At 41.8% G+C, this 18,935-nt stretch overlaps 1 protein-coding gene across 1 annotated transcript in view; it reads left to right on the top strand.

The window, feature by feature from the left end:
• The window catches only part of htr2cl1 (5-hydroxytryptamine (serotonin) receptor 2C, G protein-coupled-like 1), a 223,564-nt gene that overhangs the window by 167,100 nt on the left and 37,529 nt on the right, over positions 1–18,935 (top strand). The window contains exon 5 of the mRNA XM_078164563.1: positions 7,831–8,898. Within this exon, the coding sequence (XP_078020689.1) occupies positions 8,484–8,898 (415 nt within the window). The 5' untranslated portion in view covers positions 7,831–8,483. The remainder of the gene's footprint in view (positions 1–7,830; positions 8,899–18,935) is intronic.

The following is an 18,935-nucleotide window of genomic DNA, read 5'->3' as shown; positions in this document are numbered from 1 at the left end:
CAGAGAAATACAAAACCGTACTAATGAACCTTCATTAATATAGGCCTATATTTTATCTACAAGTGCACGTCACACACTGAACGAGCCGCCTGTTAATGACGCTGTCGGCAAAGCAGTAATGATTGTGCTAAGTGGCTAATGGGCATGTAGCTACTTCCATGTTTCAGATGATACGTCATGTTTGTAGTCGACCAATGAAGATGAGTTTACATATCACCTTGGGTTCGTCCTTCACCTTCTCAAAATGATCCCACACTTTGGATTTCCTGCCCGACATGTTATTAACTAGCCTGTGGAATAACCGCAGGTACCAGCAGTGGAAATTAACCTGACTCCTGTCTGACTGCTGAGCGTGGACACTTCCTATGTCTGTCCTTTCAAATTAAATTCCCACATGGTCCAGTCATATAGGTTTTGATTTATTTTGATGAGGCGCAGCTCCATAGAGTTTAATGTTGTTGTTTTTTCTTTGTTTTTCTTTGTAACTAAGGGACCAATGAAATCTTGCTGACTATGACCTCTGGCCACCAAAATCCAGTCAGTTCATTTTTGAATCCAAGTGAACATTTGTGTCAGATTTAAAGACATTCCCTCACAGTGTTCTTGAGATATTACATTCACAAGAATGGAACAGAAAAGGTCACAGTGACCTTGATCTTTGACAACCAAAATCTAATCATTTATTGCTTGAGTCCATGTGAACGTTTGTACCAAATTTGAAGAAATTCCCTCAAGCTGTTCTTGAAATAGTGTATTCATGAGAACAAGATGGATGCAAGGTCATGGTGACCTTGACCTTCGACCCTTGACCCCTAAAATCTAATCAGTTCATCCTTAAGCCCAAGTGAATGTTATTGTGTTCACGAGAATGAGACAGACAAGGTCACAGTGTTGTTGACCTTTGACCTATGACCACCAAGACAACCATTCACACTCACATTCACACCTATGGACAATTTATAGTCACCAGTTAACCTGCATGTCTTTGGACTATGGGAGGAAGCTGGAGTACGCACAGAATGTTAGTCATAGTTGCCTGACAGTGAAATGCTAACAGATTAGCACTACTGCCAGTCACCTTGCTGGTTGTGGCGGACATTCAAGAGTCTCTTGGTTCACATCGGACTCTTCTTTTACACCACATTGTTACCAACACAGTAGCAGCAGGTTGGAGGTGCAATTAACCCGAGGCAAGAATGGGCAACTTTTAAAATCTGAGTTACATTTCTACCTTGATATTCACTTACTACTAACCTTAACGCTGCAAGAGTCTTAATTAAATAAAGGGATTTGTTCCGACTAACAAAACTGAATGTACCACAGGGTATTATTGTACAGCTTAATTACAAAATAAATGTAAACATAAGTACTAAGGCAAAGCAATAAGTAATAGGAATCATAATTAAAGTTTAAAGCAAAACAAGCGTGTGTGTGAGTAGTGAAATTAAGAAAACGATCATCTCTTGCCCCAGTGCAAAGTATTACTGTCACAGGATTCGGTATTTAATCATGTACCAACGTTAGTAGGTGGTGGTGTGTATTGATATGGAATGTAAACCCTTGAACATTAAGCTTTAAACCACACATTAAAAAAACAGTTAGTGCTGTTTGCCTTTGTGGGACAGTTTAATAAGAAGAAAATCCCTCCATCCCCATCCTCTGCTGTTTTATCTCACACAGCAGAAATGGCTTAAACAAACGTAAGTGCGGCAGCAATTTGTCCCCACAGTGAAAAGCAAAGCGACGCGCGGCGACATCTGTGCCTTAACTAGGCTTCTGCTGCGTGATCCTTTGTGAGTCTCCAGCTGTATCCGTGTTACTCTCTCCAAGAAGCGCTTTACAGTCGCAACACCAATTATAATCTACAGATGATGTGACTGGTTAGCTGCGTGCGGAGACACTCGGCGGGCCGCGTGTAATCTTTGGTTTGAAACTAGTCAACTGTGTGTTTTCATGCCAGGTTTAAAAATACGTGATTAAAAGGGAAAGAAATGGGAGCATAACAAGTTGCCATCCTGTGGAGTCGAGGGATTTTTACATTCTGGGTTACACCTCCTTTTTTCTTTCCTGTTTCCTCTCCTCTTGATCACTTTTCCTTTATCTCTCTAGTTCTGTCTTTGTCTAACCTTCCTCCTCTCTTTCTCTCCGCCCCCCCATCCTCCTCTCTCCTCCTCTCCCTCGCAGTCTGTGATGTATCGCTGCTTTATCAGACTGGTTAAATGGCTCGCCTGCAGTGCTGTTTAGTTTCCTGTGAACTATGCTGATACTCTCCCTGAGAGGAGAAGATAGGAAGCAGACTGTCTATTACACACCGAGCAGTGCAGAGGTGATAAACACACATTCCTGCGCGTGCATACACACACATTATTCCTCATCTCCTGTTCTTATTTAAAGTCGTTTACACTGTTTCTTTATGCTTTGCTGATCTCCAGCCCCAGACCTAATTCTAACGTTGTTTACCATTATTTAGAATCATGCATACAGCAACCTCATTATTGGCTTAACTTTTAAAACAACCACTCTACTGTTTTATTGACTGTATCTTGCACAAAGACTTGTTTTTGTCTAGTGTAGATGCAGCCAAGACAAATAATCAATAAAGCCTGACAGAGAGCGGGGTTTGCAGCCTTGTTTTAATCGTCTGAAGATATAGACGTTGACTGTACTCTGAGTTTCCTGTTTTAAAAAAAGGTTCATTTGACTGGACTGAGATCAAGCCCAGTGAGAAGCTGTGGCAGAATAAAATGATTGATTAAATAAATGATTAAAAAGGATGAGTAAGAATACTTCACCCACGAAGCTGCCATTTGTTCACACTAGGGCTGCCCCCTAATAGTCGACCAAACTTTCGCCGACCAGAAAGGTCATTAGTCGGCAGGATTTCATTGGTCACTTAATCACAGAAAAAGAAAACCAAAAAAACAACAACCTGAAATTCTATTAGGAGCTGCCCCTTGTCAAAATAAATCAAAACCTATGTGACTGTACCATGTGGGAATTTAATTTGAAAGGACAGACACAGGAAGTGTCCACGCTCAGCAGTCAGACAGGAGTCAGGTTAATTTCCAGGGCTGGTACCTGCGGTTATTCCACAGGCTAGTTAATAACATGTCGGGCAGGAAATCCAAAGTGTGGGATCATTTTGAGAAGGTGAAGGACGAACCCAAGGTGATATGTAAACTCATCTTCATTGGTCAACTACAAACATGACGTATCATCTGAAACATGGAAGTAGCTACATGCCCATTAGCCACTTAGCACAATCATTACTGCTTTGCCCACAGCGTCATTAACAGGTCGCTCAATGTGTGACGTGCACTTGTAGATAAAATATAGGCCTATATTAATGAAGGTTCATTAGTACGGTTTGTATTTCTCTGTAATGTAGCACAGTGTTAACAATGTTACTGATACTGTTCTTTCTCACACCTTCAACTCAAACCATTGTGTTGCCCCGCACAAAATATATCATTTAATGATTAAATTGATATCGTAAACATACAGGCGACTAGTCGACTAATGGCCCTAAATGATGACTGCTGGTTGACTAGAAAAAGTCTTAGTCGGGGGCAGCCCTACTACGCACTCATGTTGCCTAGAAGTTTTCTAGCATGACTTCACAGTGAACGAACAATCCAAAAAAGGCCAACATTCTTTAAGAACTGAGGTAAACAGGGACTGTGTTTAACAACAACAAAACTATATCAGAACAGCCCTAACCAAATGAACTGAAACCAGGAACACTATTGCTAACACAACAAAAACAAACAACAGTTCTGACTCTTCATACCTGCCAACATTTGGCTGTGGAAAAGAGACTATCGTCAAAGGCTTACCCTCAACGCCCTTGCTCCCATATAACCTTTCACTACAGATAATAATAAAATAAAATAAGGATGTGAAAGAAGAATGACTTTTAATCAGTGTTAAATTCATAGTTAAGGGTAAGAGAGAGGGAGATGATGAAGCCCAGTGTTACTGTGTAATTCTCTGGTGTATCAGTAAAGTGTATAAACTACACTGCAGAGTGGAGTCTCTCCCAACAGAGACAAACACTGACAGCTGACTCATATGAATATCAGCAGGTCCACGTTACATCTGGTGTTTGAAATGTTTATATTGTCACGCTGCATTTTTATAAACACACCCAGGCACCGTCGCACTGTCCCACAATAGACAAGCTTGGTGTTGGATGTTAGCTGCTGTTGCTAATTAGCTCATGCTAACACTCTGGAGATGGTCCTTCAGCCCTGTGTCTAACCTGTGTCAGGCAGTCGGAGATCAGACCCTTGACGCAATCCTGTTGTCTTCCTCTGGAACTGTGAAAGACGTCCACCCCATGACATGTTTTGCCCTCTAGACGGCGTGCTGCAGTTGTTGTTGTTCTTCTCTGTGTTTATTGGCAGCTCTCAAACCAAGTTTAAAGGTACATGTATCGCCACCCACTGTGTCGGCTGTGTAGATGCTGCCCTTGTTAAGTCCACGAAAGCAGTCTGGCTTCGTAATATTGGCACTATTTATTGGCTGTAACTTTAATTATTGGAATAATGCATAATTATAAAAATGCCCCATTATCAGCCTGATATATACGGTCTATCCCAAGTCAAAATGCGTTGCTTTACAAGGGGGTATGTGTTATTTTTCTAGCAGAAAGTTTCTTTTTTTGGAAATTATTTGACTTGCTTGAATTTTTTTTGGAAACTAACAATTTGAATGAAATAAAATTTTACATTTAATTTTGTTTAATTGCCTAAAAGAGAAGCTGGAACTCGTATGGGTTTCTGTTGTCGTCCGACGTGGCTTCCATGCACCTGTGAAGACGTGTCTTGTGGTAATAAATGAGCAGATGGCAGAGGAACACTATTGTTGTTTTACTGTTCCATCTAAATGCAAGAAAAGTCTCCCATCCATCCAACGGACACTGTTTTTAATATAAATAAGTAAAGAACAATAAAAGAACAGGATGAACTGCTGGCAGCCACGGTACGTGCTGTACTAGTTCTTGACAAACAACAGCTGGCCACAGTGACTTCCTAAAGTCTTGCCATGACAGATGTTGTGAATTTCTCCCAACATGCCAACCTGTTCCTTCAATCGAGGTTCCACATCAGAAAACAGTCATGTTGAATCATTTTTGTAGAGGTCACATGGGTCGTTTTGGGAGAAGCTGCGTGTTTTATGTTGTCCTTTAGGTATGAGGACTACCAACATATCTGCCCACACACACACGAATAATTGGCATAACTTATTGTATTTGCACACAATCCCACCTCGACAGTGAATTTATGCACACACGGTCATTCACACAAACAAAAGCAGGAACCCACAATGAGATACAATAGATTCACATTAAACAATACAAACGTTAACATGCCCACACAGCCCCAAAAAAATGCAGAGCAGGGCTTTCATTGTTGTGCTTATAGCACCGAGTAAAATATGTACACACACACACACTCAGAGTGTCTTTTGTATGCCGCTTGATTTTATCGTAGACTCACCGCCCACTAAACTATCTCAGCTGGAGGCCTGAGTCCGTCTGGAGATGTGCTGGCTTTTTATCTCAAACCACACTCACACACACACACACACACACACACACACACACACACACACGGACACAGAGGAGATGGAAACACATTCACTTTTCATTCTTAAACATGTGCCCACACATTCTAAAAAACATCTCAGTAGTTCACACTCTGTCTTACTGTTTCATACATGCAAAGACATATGTGCACACACACACTTTCTTCCTCTCACACACACACGCACATGCAGTACACTCCGACTCCTCCACATCTCCTTGAAGACGGTTATGAGGTGCTAAATCACTAAGCCGTCTGAGAGCTAAGGGTAAACAGAGAGGACAGCCAGTACTTCTGCGCGCACACTGCGATGTGAGGGTGTGAACATCAAAGCTTCCGTTTCAGTTTATCTCCTTCGGTTTGTTTTAAATGACTGTAGTGTTTGACACCGACAGTCTTTCTCTCTGCCTAACTTTTATTGGGAGTGCAGACACTCATAAATTAGTCTAGTAAAAGGGAGGATCGCTGTGAGGAAGGAAGAAACAAAGAAGCAAAAGACGAAGTGGTTGCACTGATGGATGGATGATGGTGGAGGAAGAAATATAAGGAGAGATGGAAGGCAAGACGCATGATAGGGAGGTTAGGGAGAAGGAATGAAGGAGAGCGATGGAAAAATGCAATAAAATTGGAGTAGGGATCCAAAGAAGTAATAAAGTAAGGGTGAAGAAGGAAGGAATCACTTGAAACAACAAAGGAAACTAAACAGAAGGAAAGAAGGGATGTTGGAATGATGAGTTCATTCATCAGAAGATGGACCGACAGATGTTGAGATAGTAGGGAGGATGCAAGAGATTCATGCACAGAGTTATAACTACCCCAGTCAAGATTATTTCCGAAGAGTTTTTTCCTCTTGAGGCATGAAAAACAACTTTTTTTTTTTTTTTTTTACAAACATGCCTTTTTCAAGGAGTTTTTTTACGCATCCATTCAGGTGGACAGCATGCGTTAAAGTTGTAGCTGAAATATAGCCAGTGCTGCACGATGTATACTTCAGTAGACTAATTGTAATTTCTTACCAACATAAAATCAATACTTGGACATTTTAACAACTGTATTTCTTCTTAGATGTTACTTGATGTTTACAAATTTCATTTACCTGCAAGGGTCTCCTATTATAGTAGGATTGGTGATAAATTACCTTAGCTGCACAACATGTCTTGCATTTCATTGGCCATCTTGGTTTTCAGAGATTTGTGTTGCACTTACAATACCTGGCCAGTGGGTGGCAGTGTATGGCACTTGGATACACTGTAGTTGCTTACGTGCAACTATAGCATGAAAACCCATGCATATACACCAATCAGCCAAAACATTAAAACCACTGGCGGGTGAAGTGAATAACATTGATCATCTTGTTACAATGCAATGTTCTGCTGGGAAACCTTGAGTGGTGGCATTTGTGTGGATGCTACTTGACATTGCAGACTAAATAAACCCCCTCATGGCAACAGCACTTGTCAATGGCAGTGGCCCAGCAGGACAGTGCATCGTGCCACGCCACAAAAGCTGCTCAGGAATGACCTGAGGAATGGGACAAAGAGCTCAAGGTGTTGACCTGGCCTCCAAATACCCCAGATCTCAATCTGATCAAACATTTGAGGGATGTGCTAGTACCCCAGAGGTACCCCTGATCCATAGTGGGTCCTTCTTGGACCGGACTTGGCTCTGACCTGTCAAGGCATGGACACAGGACCTCTGGAGGGTGTCTCATAGTGTCTGGCACTAATGCATTGGCTTCAGATCTTTTGGGTCCTAAGGGTTGTGAGGTTAGGTAACAGCATGCCCCACAGATGTTTGATCAGATTTGGGGGATTTGGAGAACAGGTTGTTGCCTTGAGCTCTTCGTCACATTCCTTATGTCACTCCTGAGCAGTTTTTGGGCATGGCACATTGTCCTGCTGGAGGGCCACTGCTACTGGGGAGTGTCGTTGCCATGAGGGGGTACCTGGTCTGCACTGCTGTTTAGGGCGGGGAGCATGTCAGGTGGCATCCACATGAATGTCAGAACCCAAAGTTTCCCAACAGAACATTGCATTGTAACAAGATGATCAATGTTGTTCACGTCACCTGTCAGTGGTTTTAATGTTTTGGCTTATCGGTGTACATGGCTTTTAAGTAACTGTCCCCTGTAGTGACCACTGTGGGTGAAAACCGATAATGAATGGCTAGGTGGATACAAATGGTGCAATCAGGAAGTTCAAAAGCAATGATCTGATCTCTTTTATTTCTGTTCCCTCCACAGATCAACCTGATCATCTACTCTGACCTGAAGGAAGAAACTTGCAACACCTTGGATACAACAGCAGAAGGATTCACAGCTGAATGAAGACATTGAAACTGGTCAATACTCGTCAGCAAACTAACTGGCAGCGGGAGCAGACAGCAGCCATGGATATGACTAAACCGATTTTCAGCTCTAAATTTGATACTCTGAAACTCTTACTTCCATCAAGAGGTGGATGTGACTGAACACCACGAAGCAACAAGGGACTTTTCGACTCAACATACACCTTGAGAACTTGTCGCCAATGACTTATTGGCAAGACATGGGACATTCAAACCTCAGGGAACAATTGGAGGCTGTTTGCAGCTAGCAAGACTATTGAAATACGATATAAACTGAAGAACACTTGTAGCTAGGTCCTCTCAATCCCCTCTCCCCTCTTCCCTGTCACTCCCCATCCCCAAAGTTGCTTCTTTCCTGTTTTTTCACTTCCCCCAGATCCTTGTTAATGGTGTTCTGTTGGTATTAAGAAGTCAATTTTGGTAGATGCTTCAGAACTCTTTAAAGAAGTCAATGCTGAGCGCATCTGTCTCACCACCTCCTTCTTCCCTCTGCTGGTGAAGAAGGTGAATTAAAACCAGCCTCCAATAGAGTAAGGGTCTCTGTTTGGGATGGGCGGCCCAGCGAGGGCTCTTCTTGGTGGGTTCAGCACCACCACCTCCTCCCTGGAGGTTGGAGGTCAGATGGCTTGGCCAAGCATTAACCCCCTGGACCTCAACCAAACCCTGTCATGGGGGTTAGGGCTTGGAGGCAGCGGTGGAGGTGCGGCAGCCATGAGTGCAGGTCTGGATAATTTCACCCAGGAGTCTGTCACCAGGACGGTGATGAAAGAGAAGAACTGGCCGGCACTGCTCATACTCGTCATCATCGCGCTGACGATCGGTGGCAACATCCTAGTGATCCTGGCAGTGTCGCTGGAGAAGAAGCTTCAGAACGCCACCAACTTCTTCCTGAGGTCGCTGGCCGTGGCGGACATGCTTGTAGGCATCCTGGTCATGCCGATCTCCCTCATCAACATCCTCTACGGTGAGTTTTGAGTACCCACAAAGCACACCTGCCTTTGCTGAAATGTAAGGGAGGCAAGGACAGTTGCCAGAGGAAAATGTTGGCATTGTACAAGTCTGCAAACCACAAATAAATTTGCATGTTTTATACATGACATATCAACATTTCTACGGAATATATGAGCTGACTTTTTCAGCTGGAGGGGGAGGGGACTTTGGATGGCGTGTCACCCAGGCGAGACACCTGCCAGTTACCTGCCAACTAATCGTTTTTTTAGCAAGTCTTCGCTGTGTTTCCATCACCTTTTTAGGCTCCAAACTTGGGTGTTTTGTCACAACCCATGAGTGTTTTTCCATCGGCTTTTAGGTAACAAAACCAGTTGTTTTGTAGAAACCTGTCAGTGTCTTTCAATCAGCTTTAAGGCTCCACACTTTGGTGTTTTTTAGCAACCGTTGATGGGGTTTTTTTTACATTGGCTTTTAGGCTCCAATCTTGAATGTTTTGTAGCAACTTATGGGTGTGTTTCCATTGGCTTGTCAGGCGCCAAATTTGGGTGTTTTGTAGCAACCTGTCAGTGTCTTTCTATCAGCTTTTAGGCTCCAAACTTTGGAGTCTTTTAGCAGCCAGCGGTGTTTCCTTACATTGGCTTTTAGGCTCCAATCTTGAGTGTTTTGTGGCAACCTACGGGTGTGTTTCCACTGGCTTGTCAGGCGCCAAATTTGGGTGTTTTGTAGCGGCCTATTGGAGTCTTACTGTCAGCTTTTAAGTTTCCACTTAGGTTCCAGTCTTAACTGTTTTGTAGCAACCTGTTGGTGTGTTTCCGTTTGCTTTTTAGGCTTCAAACTTGGGTGTTTTGTAGTAACCTGTAAGTGTTTTTCCATCAGCTTGTAGTTACCAAAACTGGGTGTTTTGTAGCGACCTGTCACTGTCTTTCTATCAGCTTTTAGGCTTCAAACTTCTGTTTTTTAGCAACCACTGGTGTTATTTACATTGGCTTTTAGGCTTCAATCTTGAGTGTTTTGTAGCAACCTGTTGGTGTGTTTCCATCAGCTTTTCAGGCTCCAAATGTGGTGTTTTGTATTGACCCATAGTGTTTTTTCATCAGCTTTTAGTTGCCAAAACCGTGTGTTTTGTAGCAACCAGCTTTTAGGCTTTGAACTTTGGTGTTTCTTAGCAACCTGTTGGTGTGTGTCCATCAGCTTTTCAGGCTCCAAATTTGGGTGTTTGGTAGTGACCTATCTGTGTCTTTCTATCAGCTTTTAGGCTTTGCATTTTGGTGTTTTTTTTAGCAACTTTCGGGTTTTTTTTACATTGGCTTTATGGCTCCAATCTTGAGTGGTTTGTAGCAACCTGTTTGTGTGTTTCCATCTGCTTTTTTGTCTCCAAACGTGTGTGTTTTTTAGCAACCTGTTGATGTGTTTCCATTGGCTTTTAGGCTCCAAATGTGGGTGTTTTGTAGCAACCAGTCAGCGGGGATAGCAGGGAAGTTGTCCCTTTGTTACTGATGCTTTTTCTGCTGGGATTATGTCCCCCAAATGAAGTATCTTGAGCCAAAACATCATCTTTTCCTGAACAAAACCAAGTAGTTTTTGTGCCTAAACCCAACCACACGTTAACCACACGTTAACCACAGCATTGTTGCAACAGCAATATTCCTGCCAGTAACTGAGTTGGGGATGCTGCATTCAATGTCAAACATAGGAACAATTTACATTCTGTCCCTGAGTGTGCTCTGAAAGTATCTAGTTTTAAATAGGCAGATACATAAATATTCATCATTCAGGAACACACACTGCACAGAGTCATCTAACTGGCTAACAGGTGCTGTTCAATACAATGAGACAACAGATGCTCCAACCTGTTATAGGTGCTTTCAAGTATTAAATTTGTTGTTTACAGCTTCTTACTTTCATCATAAAAAGACGGATACATGTCTGTAAATCTCACCCAACATTTAAACAATCTTCCCTGTAGATTTCTACCCCTGATCTCAGGCACCCACCCACTCACCAGCTGTTGCCAGCTCACTGTGACATGTGCACTGTCATTATTTCAAAACATTTTTCAGTGCAATTGTTGAAATGATTATTACCTCTCTGAGCCATTGCTCACTGTTACATTGCAAATGATTGGAGAGCCGGAGAATGCCAACTTGATAATTGCAATATCATACCAGCTATCAGCTGCTGTTCTTGCTTACAGTATCTGTGCCAGGATTCTGCATGAACACCCACATTAGCTTAATAGGATGTCAGGTTCTTATATGGTGGGCTGTCTGTTGGATTTCTTTTCCAATGTTGAGTAAAAACATTAAATAAAAGGAAGGCTGACTTCCTGTAACATTTTCAGCCACGTCTCTACATTAACATTTCTTACTGTGCACTTGTGAATGTCACCATCTCACTGATCACTGAGCTGAAAGTGAGTACGAAAATCTTCTGCAGATCTGGAGATTAATATAAACTGTGCTTTGTAGTTGTCAGTGACAGTAATCTTTGTCAGTACCCACATTTTAGCACTCAGACCTTCCTTTATTCTTCTGTTGTCAAGTTTCAGCTTGGGTCCAGTCTTCGGGGAGTCATGTCTCAGTATATCAGGTCTTTATTTTTGTGATTTAAAGCTGCATTAGTTCTTTTTTGTTGTTTCTATTAAATCTCTAAATATCTGCATTGGCATTTGGGTGGAATGCTTATGTCAGTGACCTGAAAAATATCATTTATTTTCAGCCACTATCACATGTAGTTCATTTGCTCTAGCATTTTTTAAATTCTCCGGGACTGCACAGGAGAGATGTGAAAGAACATTATGGCAGCGGATGACAGAGCACACGCTGTTCGATCAGCCAAATATGAATATGTTGACGCAGCTATTATCATGACAGGCCAACAAATTTGCAAAATAGATGTTTAGGCTCAGTTGGTACCAAATGATCCGTGATTCGATTTAGATTTTTGTGCATCTGACAGTGACGTTGATGCAAGAGGTCTCCTCGGTTATCAGCCAGTGTCACATGTGGTCATTTGGTGTCTGTCTGGGAAAACTTTAATTGATTAACTGAGTTTGGGTGCAAACAGTGATGGCGTACGAGCCAAACAGCAACGGCTGGGAGAAAAGCATGTGCCATTTTAACAGTGTGACAGCAGAGAGAGACAGATTAGAAAAAGTCAACATAGATGATATCTTGACAGGCGCATTCAGTTTTGGGAGTTTTGTGCACATTACATTTGTTACACCAGTCAACCATTTCCTATTTGTTTGAGCTTATCAACACAGTGTATTTTACCTGGACCTTTTGCTAAGAGGGTACATCATATTAAACTGCCTGCAAGCATAAGGAGTTCCGACTCAACTTATTGTGGCTGCTGGTTTATCAACATTTATTTACAACATTGTGCTGAAAATGGATGGATAAAGATTCAAGGATAAGAGGATAAATTACATCAGCCATTTGGCATTATGTTAAGACCGTGTTGAGTTGCGTCATGGGAAATGTAATATTGCAAGTTTTTGGAGCCTGACACATACTAAGGATTAAAAGTCAAGATGTGTCTGCAGTTTGTGATTCTCCCAAATTTGTGAAAGAGCAATACTTAAAGGGACAGTTCAAAAATATGTATTTCCCCTATCACCTGTAGTGCTAGCTACCAGCCTAATTCTTTTGGTGTAGGTTGCTGAATGTTGGATATATCAGCCATAGAAGCCCCATTTCCATCAAACACTTTCAGTCTGGTACCTTTGAAAATCAAAAGTAACCCTTCAGACATGGTACCTAGACCCTAGGGTTTCCACCGCAAACATTACTCTTTCATGTGGGCGGGGTTGTTGTCACTCCCTGTCCGGCACTCACGGTATGTCCTTCGTCATCAGTCTTCACCTCGTTTATCGTCCACAGAACGGGGTTGCACGCCAACATTGTCAGAACACATTAGAACAAGCTGCAGTGAGAGTCTCTCTTGATTGGATATTTAAAAATAGTGGGTTTGTGTGTTTAGTCCTTCTCAGGCAAGAGCAAGGGTTTAGTGTTGCTGGAGCCCACAGGAACAATGATCCACAACGCTTTTTTTTCTCCAAGGGAGGATTAGAATATACACAGTTCCCATAATCCGGTCAAAATGAATGTATATTTTTAAAAGCTTGAATATCCACTCATTACTGAAAGTGTTTTCATCCAAGAGAGACAAAAAAAATTAAGTAATGGTCAAAGTTGTCACATTGAAATTTAAGTTGTGTTGACTGATTCACATCGTCAACTCAAAACTCACCACAGTATGAGCAGTGGTCACGATACCAGCCACAGCTCAGCCCTGAGCAGAGCAACCATCTGCTGTTGACCAATCAACAGACTGCAGTGTCCGCAGCTCCACCTTTTAGTACCAGATCTGTGTGCTAGGTACCCCAACAGAGGGGGGACCAAAAATGAAGATGGTACAGAACGGTTCCATTGGTACCATCCACAACTTTTCACAGTGGAAACAAAAGAAAAAGCCTACCAAACTGAACTGAACCGTACTGCTCGGTGGAAACTAAAGATGTCTGCATTCTCTTCACTGGAATGGAACGAGATGGCACTATAAACACAACAGTAATGTCTCTTTCCAGAAATCATGACCTGGTTACGCAAGATGATCAACAGATCTTGTTATGAGCAGTGTCATGTAAGAACTACTTTCTTTCTACCAAACTACACCCATCAACTGTATTACCATGTGGGATGAAACATGCATCATCTCAAGCCTAGAATATACAGCTGTTGATCTGCCCATATGGGAAGGGTGCCTATATTAAATGTCTTCATGCCATCTTCCATTTTGCACTGCAGCTCGTTTGCATCCTCGGCCACACTTATTATATTCATGCCTGTGCTTTGTAGCTGGAATCCTTCAGGAATACTAAATAGGACAGGGAAGGTTGATTGCTGCTTAATGGGCCGCGTATGGTCAATGGACACACTCGTGCGCTCGCGCTGTGTTTGTCTGTTGGTTGGAGCTGCTGCTGCTGCTGCTGATTGCTCACTGCAGTAATCAATGTTTCGCACAAACAAACTCCAAAAAAAAAAAAAAAAAACGCTGACATGTCAGTCTGTTCTTTGTCTTGGTTTCACAAACAGATGCACACACACACATACCGAGGAAGATAGACAGTGTGTAATTTATATACACACCTTCAAAAGAGCACTAGTCCCCCCCAACACATACGCAAAGAGCCTGAATCTATACTAGCAGTGTTATCCATCAGGCTGGTACTTGACTGCATTGATCCCCATGGCTGGCTGAGTGATAGACACACACACACACACACACACACACCAAACACACAGGCACATCACAGAATGTTCTCACACACTGATTATGATGATGATGATGACAATCATGATAAAAGATGATGTGGATGGTAATTTAGCAACTTTTTATCAGTTGTGCACACACATGTATGCACACACATACACACACTGAGTCTGCTGTCACACACACACAGCTTTTGGCAAACATGTTTGAATTTCTTTAATTGGAATTACCAGAATGATGATTAAATATAATTGACGGAGTCTAAGCTTCCAAAATAACCAGCGCGTACACACACACACACACACACACACTGGCTGGCTATTTATAATGGCCCCAGAACAAAACAAAAATGAGGTAAATGTTCTTTGGACAGGAAAAATTATTCCAATCATCCTGATCAAATCACGCTCGTCCATTAAGTCTCTGCAAATGTCACAATTCCAACCTCAGCTGGGTTCACACTGCCGTCCTCTCTGCAATGACCTCATTGTGTCTTGCATTACATGTTAATGGTTGAAAATGTCTGTGTAAAGTGTGTATGGTAGGGGCACATCATGCAAGAGTGGGAGAAATAAGATAAACCAACCCATTCTCATTCCCAGCTTGTCAAATACAGAGGCATGGGGCAGCCTTTAGTGTCTGTATGAGATGCACTGGGCTTTTGGATAACTCCAATGTGAATCCATCTGCGACAATATTTGATGCTCAAAGCAATTGATGCAGTATAAAGAGCGAAAAAAAAGTCCATGTGGGGAGGTAGATGGGTCAAACACAGGACTTTCACAGCACTGTTTGTATCCCGTGTCAAACCAATAGTCAGTCATTTTAACCCAAACCATGATCTTTCCCTAAATCTAACAAAGTGGTTTTGTTGCCTAAACCTAAAAGAGTAATTTCTGTGCTAAAAACTGTTTCCCAAAAACATTAAAGCTTATTTGAAAAAAAGACAGTGTGCATGTTACCAGTGGAAGTTGTACTTTTCCTGTGAACACTTTCACCCAGGAGATTGCTGTTGGTGTCCTGTGTGAAACCAAAAGTTGATGGGTCTAATTCAGGAAATGTTAGTAACTCTGTGAGTAGATTTGCATATATAAAAAACTTAAAATTGACTAAAAATGTACTCCAGATTAATGTACGCCGCGGAAAACTCAGATTTGATCGAGAGACCTCTCTGTCAGTTTGCCCTGAGCCTCAGCTTTGTTTGGCACCATTGTAAAATTAAGCCACTATTAAAACATGTTAATACAGGCTGTCTAATCTAGGCAATAACACACTATTAGGTTTAACAACAAGTAAGTTGTTAATCTCTCCCTCCAACTCTCTGCCAGATTCAGGTTCACCAGCTGCCCGGTGTGAGCGGAGACAGACGCCGAACTGCTTTCCCACGTCCACAGGTCTTATTAAACCAAAACTCAATTTGAAATTGTATTGATGAATGCTGAAATACACGTAAATTTCCTCCTGCGAACAGTTTATGCACAAATTCGTTCTGCTCACATTTGATTAATGAGACCCACTGTATGCACATAATGAGCAGAGACTGACACGTCCAAAACTGATGCTAGAGGGGTACCTAGAGCTTCATAGTTTGAAGCGTAGGGCTAGTGACCAAGCTGCCGTATTTGACATGTTGGAAGTGAAAATGTGTTGGACAAACACAAAAATGCAGCTGTATTCAACCCATCCTCCTCCCGACGCTGACTTTGTCGCTCCATAACAACCTCACCTTACTTCCTCCTTTGCGCCATAATTCCCATGGCCACTAGAGGGGCTTTGTCACTTGGATGTAAACGTGTTGTTTTGGGGCTTTTGCTGAAAGTACTTATGTTGTTGTATTTGGGCGGACAGTCTCTTTAAACCAAATGTAGCCAGGAAGTCTTTTGTGCTTGGGGGCATTCATTCAAATAATATGTAGCTTAATTTCAAATGCAGACTGTATTCTAAGGGACAGGGCACCCAGGCAAGGTGTTAGTGTTAAAATATTCAGCTCATTAAATGGATTTCTGCTGCTTCACTCCTCAGAAAAACTAACTTGTAAAACCCATTTCATTTTGAATCCTTCATGAAGAGCAGAGACTGTGCTGCTGCTGCTGCTGCTGCTGCTGCAAGTGGTGTTTTCTTTTTCCTACACTTACATTTCTCCTTACAGACAAAAAGAAATTGCAGTTTGATCTTCCATAAGGGGAGACGAGGGGTCTGGAAAATAAGTTTTATCGAGAAGATAATGTCTTAAATTTCCTCATCTGTTTATATTATTCAGTCTAATCTACAGTCTTCCATTCATTCAGAATGTGGCCAAATAGGGAGAGGGATAAGGCAACATTATCAAATGAGTGTAATTTAGATTCACTGGCTTGTTTCCTCCCTTGGTTCTTTCTTTGCACAGCAGTAAAACAGGGAAGTGGTAATTAAACACTGATAATACATGAAGTGAAGAAATCGCTTGTATTTGCAGGTGCGTGATACAAACAACTAGAATTACTGCCTTGTGGTTGTTTGCCTCTGAAAACCAGTCAACTTGCAGTTTGACAGTTTATATCCATGTCTGTGAAAACATGGATGCTACATACACATCTTCCACATGACAGCACAGGAGATCTATACAATCAACACAGTTTCAAGATGGACACCCAAGATTAGTGTCACCACTTCACTATCTGACCACCCTTCTGTTCCTGAAGTATGACGTTGAGCAGTGGCCAGAAATGCGCTTTATGCAGACAGTTATAATGTCACAATGAAGTTGACCTTTGACCTTTTGGATATAAAATGTCATCACTACATCATTATATCCTGTTAGACATATGTGTGAAGTTTTGGCATATTTGGTGAATGAATTATTATATTATGGCCAAAAATATGTTTTGCAAGGTCAGTCTCCTTTGTCTCAAGTCCAAATGGAGCTTTGTGCAAAATTTGAGGAATCTCCCTCAAGGCCCTCTTAAAATATTGCATTCACAAGAATGAGATAGATGCAAGGTCATAGCAACCTTGACCTGTGACCACCAAATTCTAATCAGTTCATGGTTGAGTCCAAGAGGACATATGTGCCAAATTTGAAGAAATGCCCTCAAGCTCCTCTTGGGACATTGTGCTCTTGAGAATGAGACGGATAGGGTCACAGTGTGGTGACCTTGACCTTTGACCACCAAGTTTGAATCATTTCATCCTTGACTCAAAGTGGATGGTTGTGCCAATTTGAAGAAAGTCCCTTTAAGGTGTTCTTGAGACATTGCGTTCGTGAGAATGCGATGGATGGGGTCACAGTGACCTTGACCTTTGACCACCAAGTTTGAATCATTTCATCCTTGACTCAAAGTGGATGGCCGTGCCAAATTTGAAGAAATTCCCTTCAAGGAGTTCTTGAGACATTGTGTTCATGAGAGTGCGATGGATGGGGTCACAGTGACCTTGACCTTTGACCATCAAATTCTAATTAATTTATGGTTTAGTCCAAGAGGACATTTGTACCACATTTGAAGAAATTCCCTCAGGCTGTTCTTGAGAAATTGTGTTCACGAACACTGAAACAGATGGTTTCACAGCTACCTGAACCTTTGACCATCAAGTTCTGATCATTTCATTCTTGACTCAAAGTGGACGTTTGTGCCATATTTGAAGAAACACCCTCAAGGCATGCCCCCAAACATAAAGTAAACAAATATATATGAATGTTATGCAGGTGCAGATCAGAAGACAGAGAACAGGATGGGTAAGTGATGAAGAAAATGAGATGGAGCAATAGTAGCAGAGAGGGAGATGAGATCTTATAGACTCAATTACGACGGAAATAGATCACACAAACAAACAAACAAACACACAAACACACACACACACCTTTAAGTGTATGACCTTCAAGGCCAACTTAATCAAAGCTATCACTGAGAGTGATCTCTCAGCATGGGACCCAAATTGGAAACATCCGCTGACACAACACACATGTACAAAAAACATACACACACATTGATTCTGGATTTTTTCCCACTGATGGCAGATTAATATTGGATGTGTCATCTTTGCTTTAATGGATTGGAAAGAGGAATGAGAGGGACTTTAATATGAAATACAATGACAAAGTGAGGGATCATTTAGTTGGAATACCGCAGTGAATTGCTCAGGTCGATTGTTTGCTGCCACGTTGCCCACAAACATATTAGAACAGTCTGGAATCATTTAACACCAATGATGATGCCTTTAAAAATGCAAAACCTTTAATCAAAAAAGTGTATATGAGCTCCTGCCTCTATGACATGTATTATTCTAAAGGGTAAAGCTCCTCACCTGGAATACATTAAAGCCCGTAAACTCATCTCTGTTATTGAAGTTACATATTTAGAAGGGTTTTTTTCCCATTGAAAATCCCTTCATGGCTTAAAATGGCAAAGATGTAACCCTACACTTTTGCTTCATTTAGTATGTACAGATCTATTAATATGTAAATCAGTACCCGACTCTATCTCCACCAGCCGCTTACCTGCAGCTTGAGCATACCTGCTCACCTTTGACTCTGCTCATCACTGTCTATGCTGGAAACTTAATGTAATAAACAACATGAGCCTTCAGTTTGGCTACATTATCAAACCGCTAAAAATGTGTTGCTAATGTTAGATATACCTTGTTCCCAATCACCAGCTCTGAGGAGTTGACAGGTGAACCTCAACTTGCAAAATACGATGCATAGCTACACCTGGCATCTTCTCTGATATATCCCTCATTTCTCAAGTCAACATGATTGACTCCTTATATATGTTAAGTGTGAAACTGTGACTGTCT

Source organism: Epinephelus lanceolatus, chromosome 22 (genome assembly GCF_041903045.1).
Source record: "Epinephelus lanceolatus isolate andai-2023 chromosome 22, ASM4190304v1, whole genome shotgun sequence".
NCBI lineage: Eukaryota > Metazoa > Chordata > Actinopteri > Perciformes > Serranidae > Epinephelus > Epinephelus lanceolatus.
The sequence above is the reverse complement of the archived record's forward strand: the minus strand, read 5'-3'. Positions and strand labels throughout refer to the sequence as shown.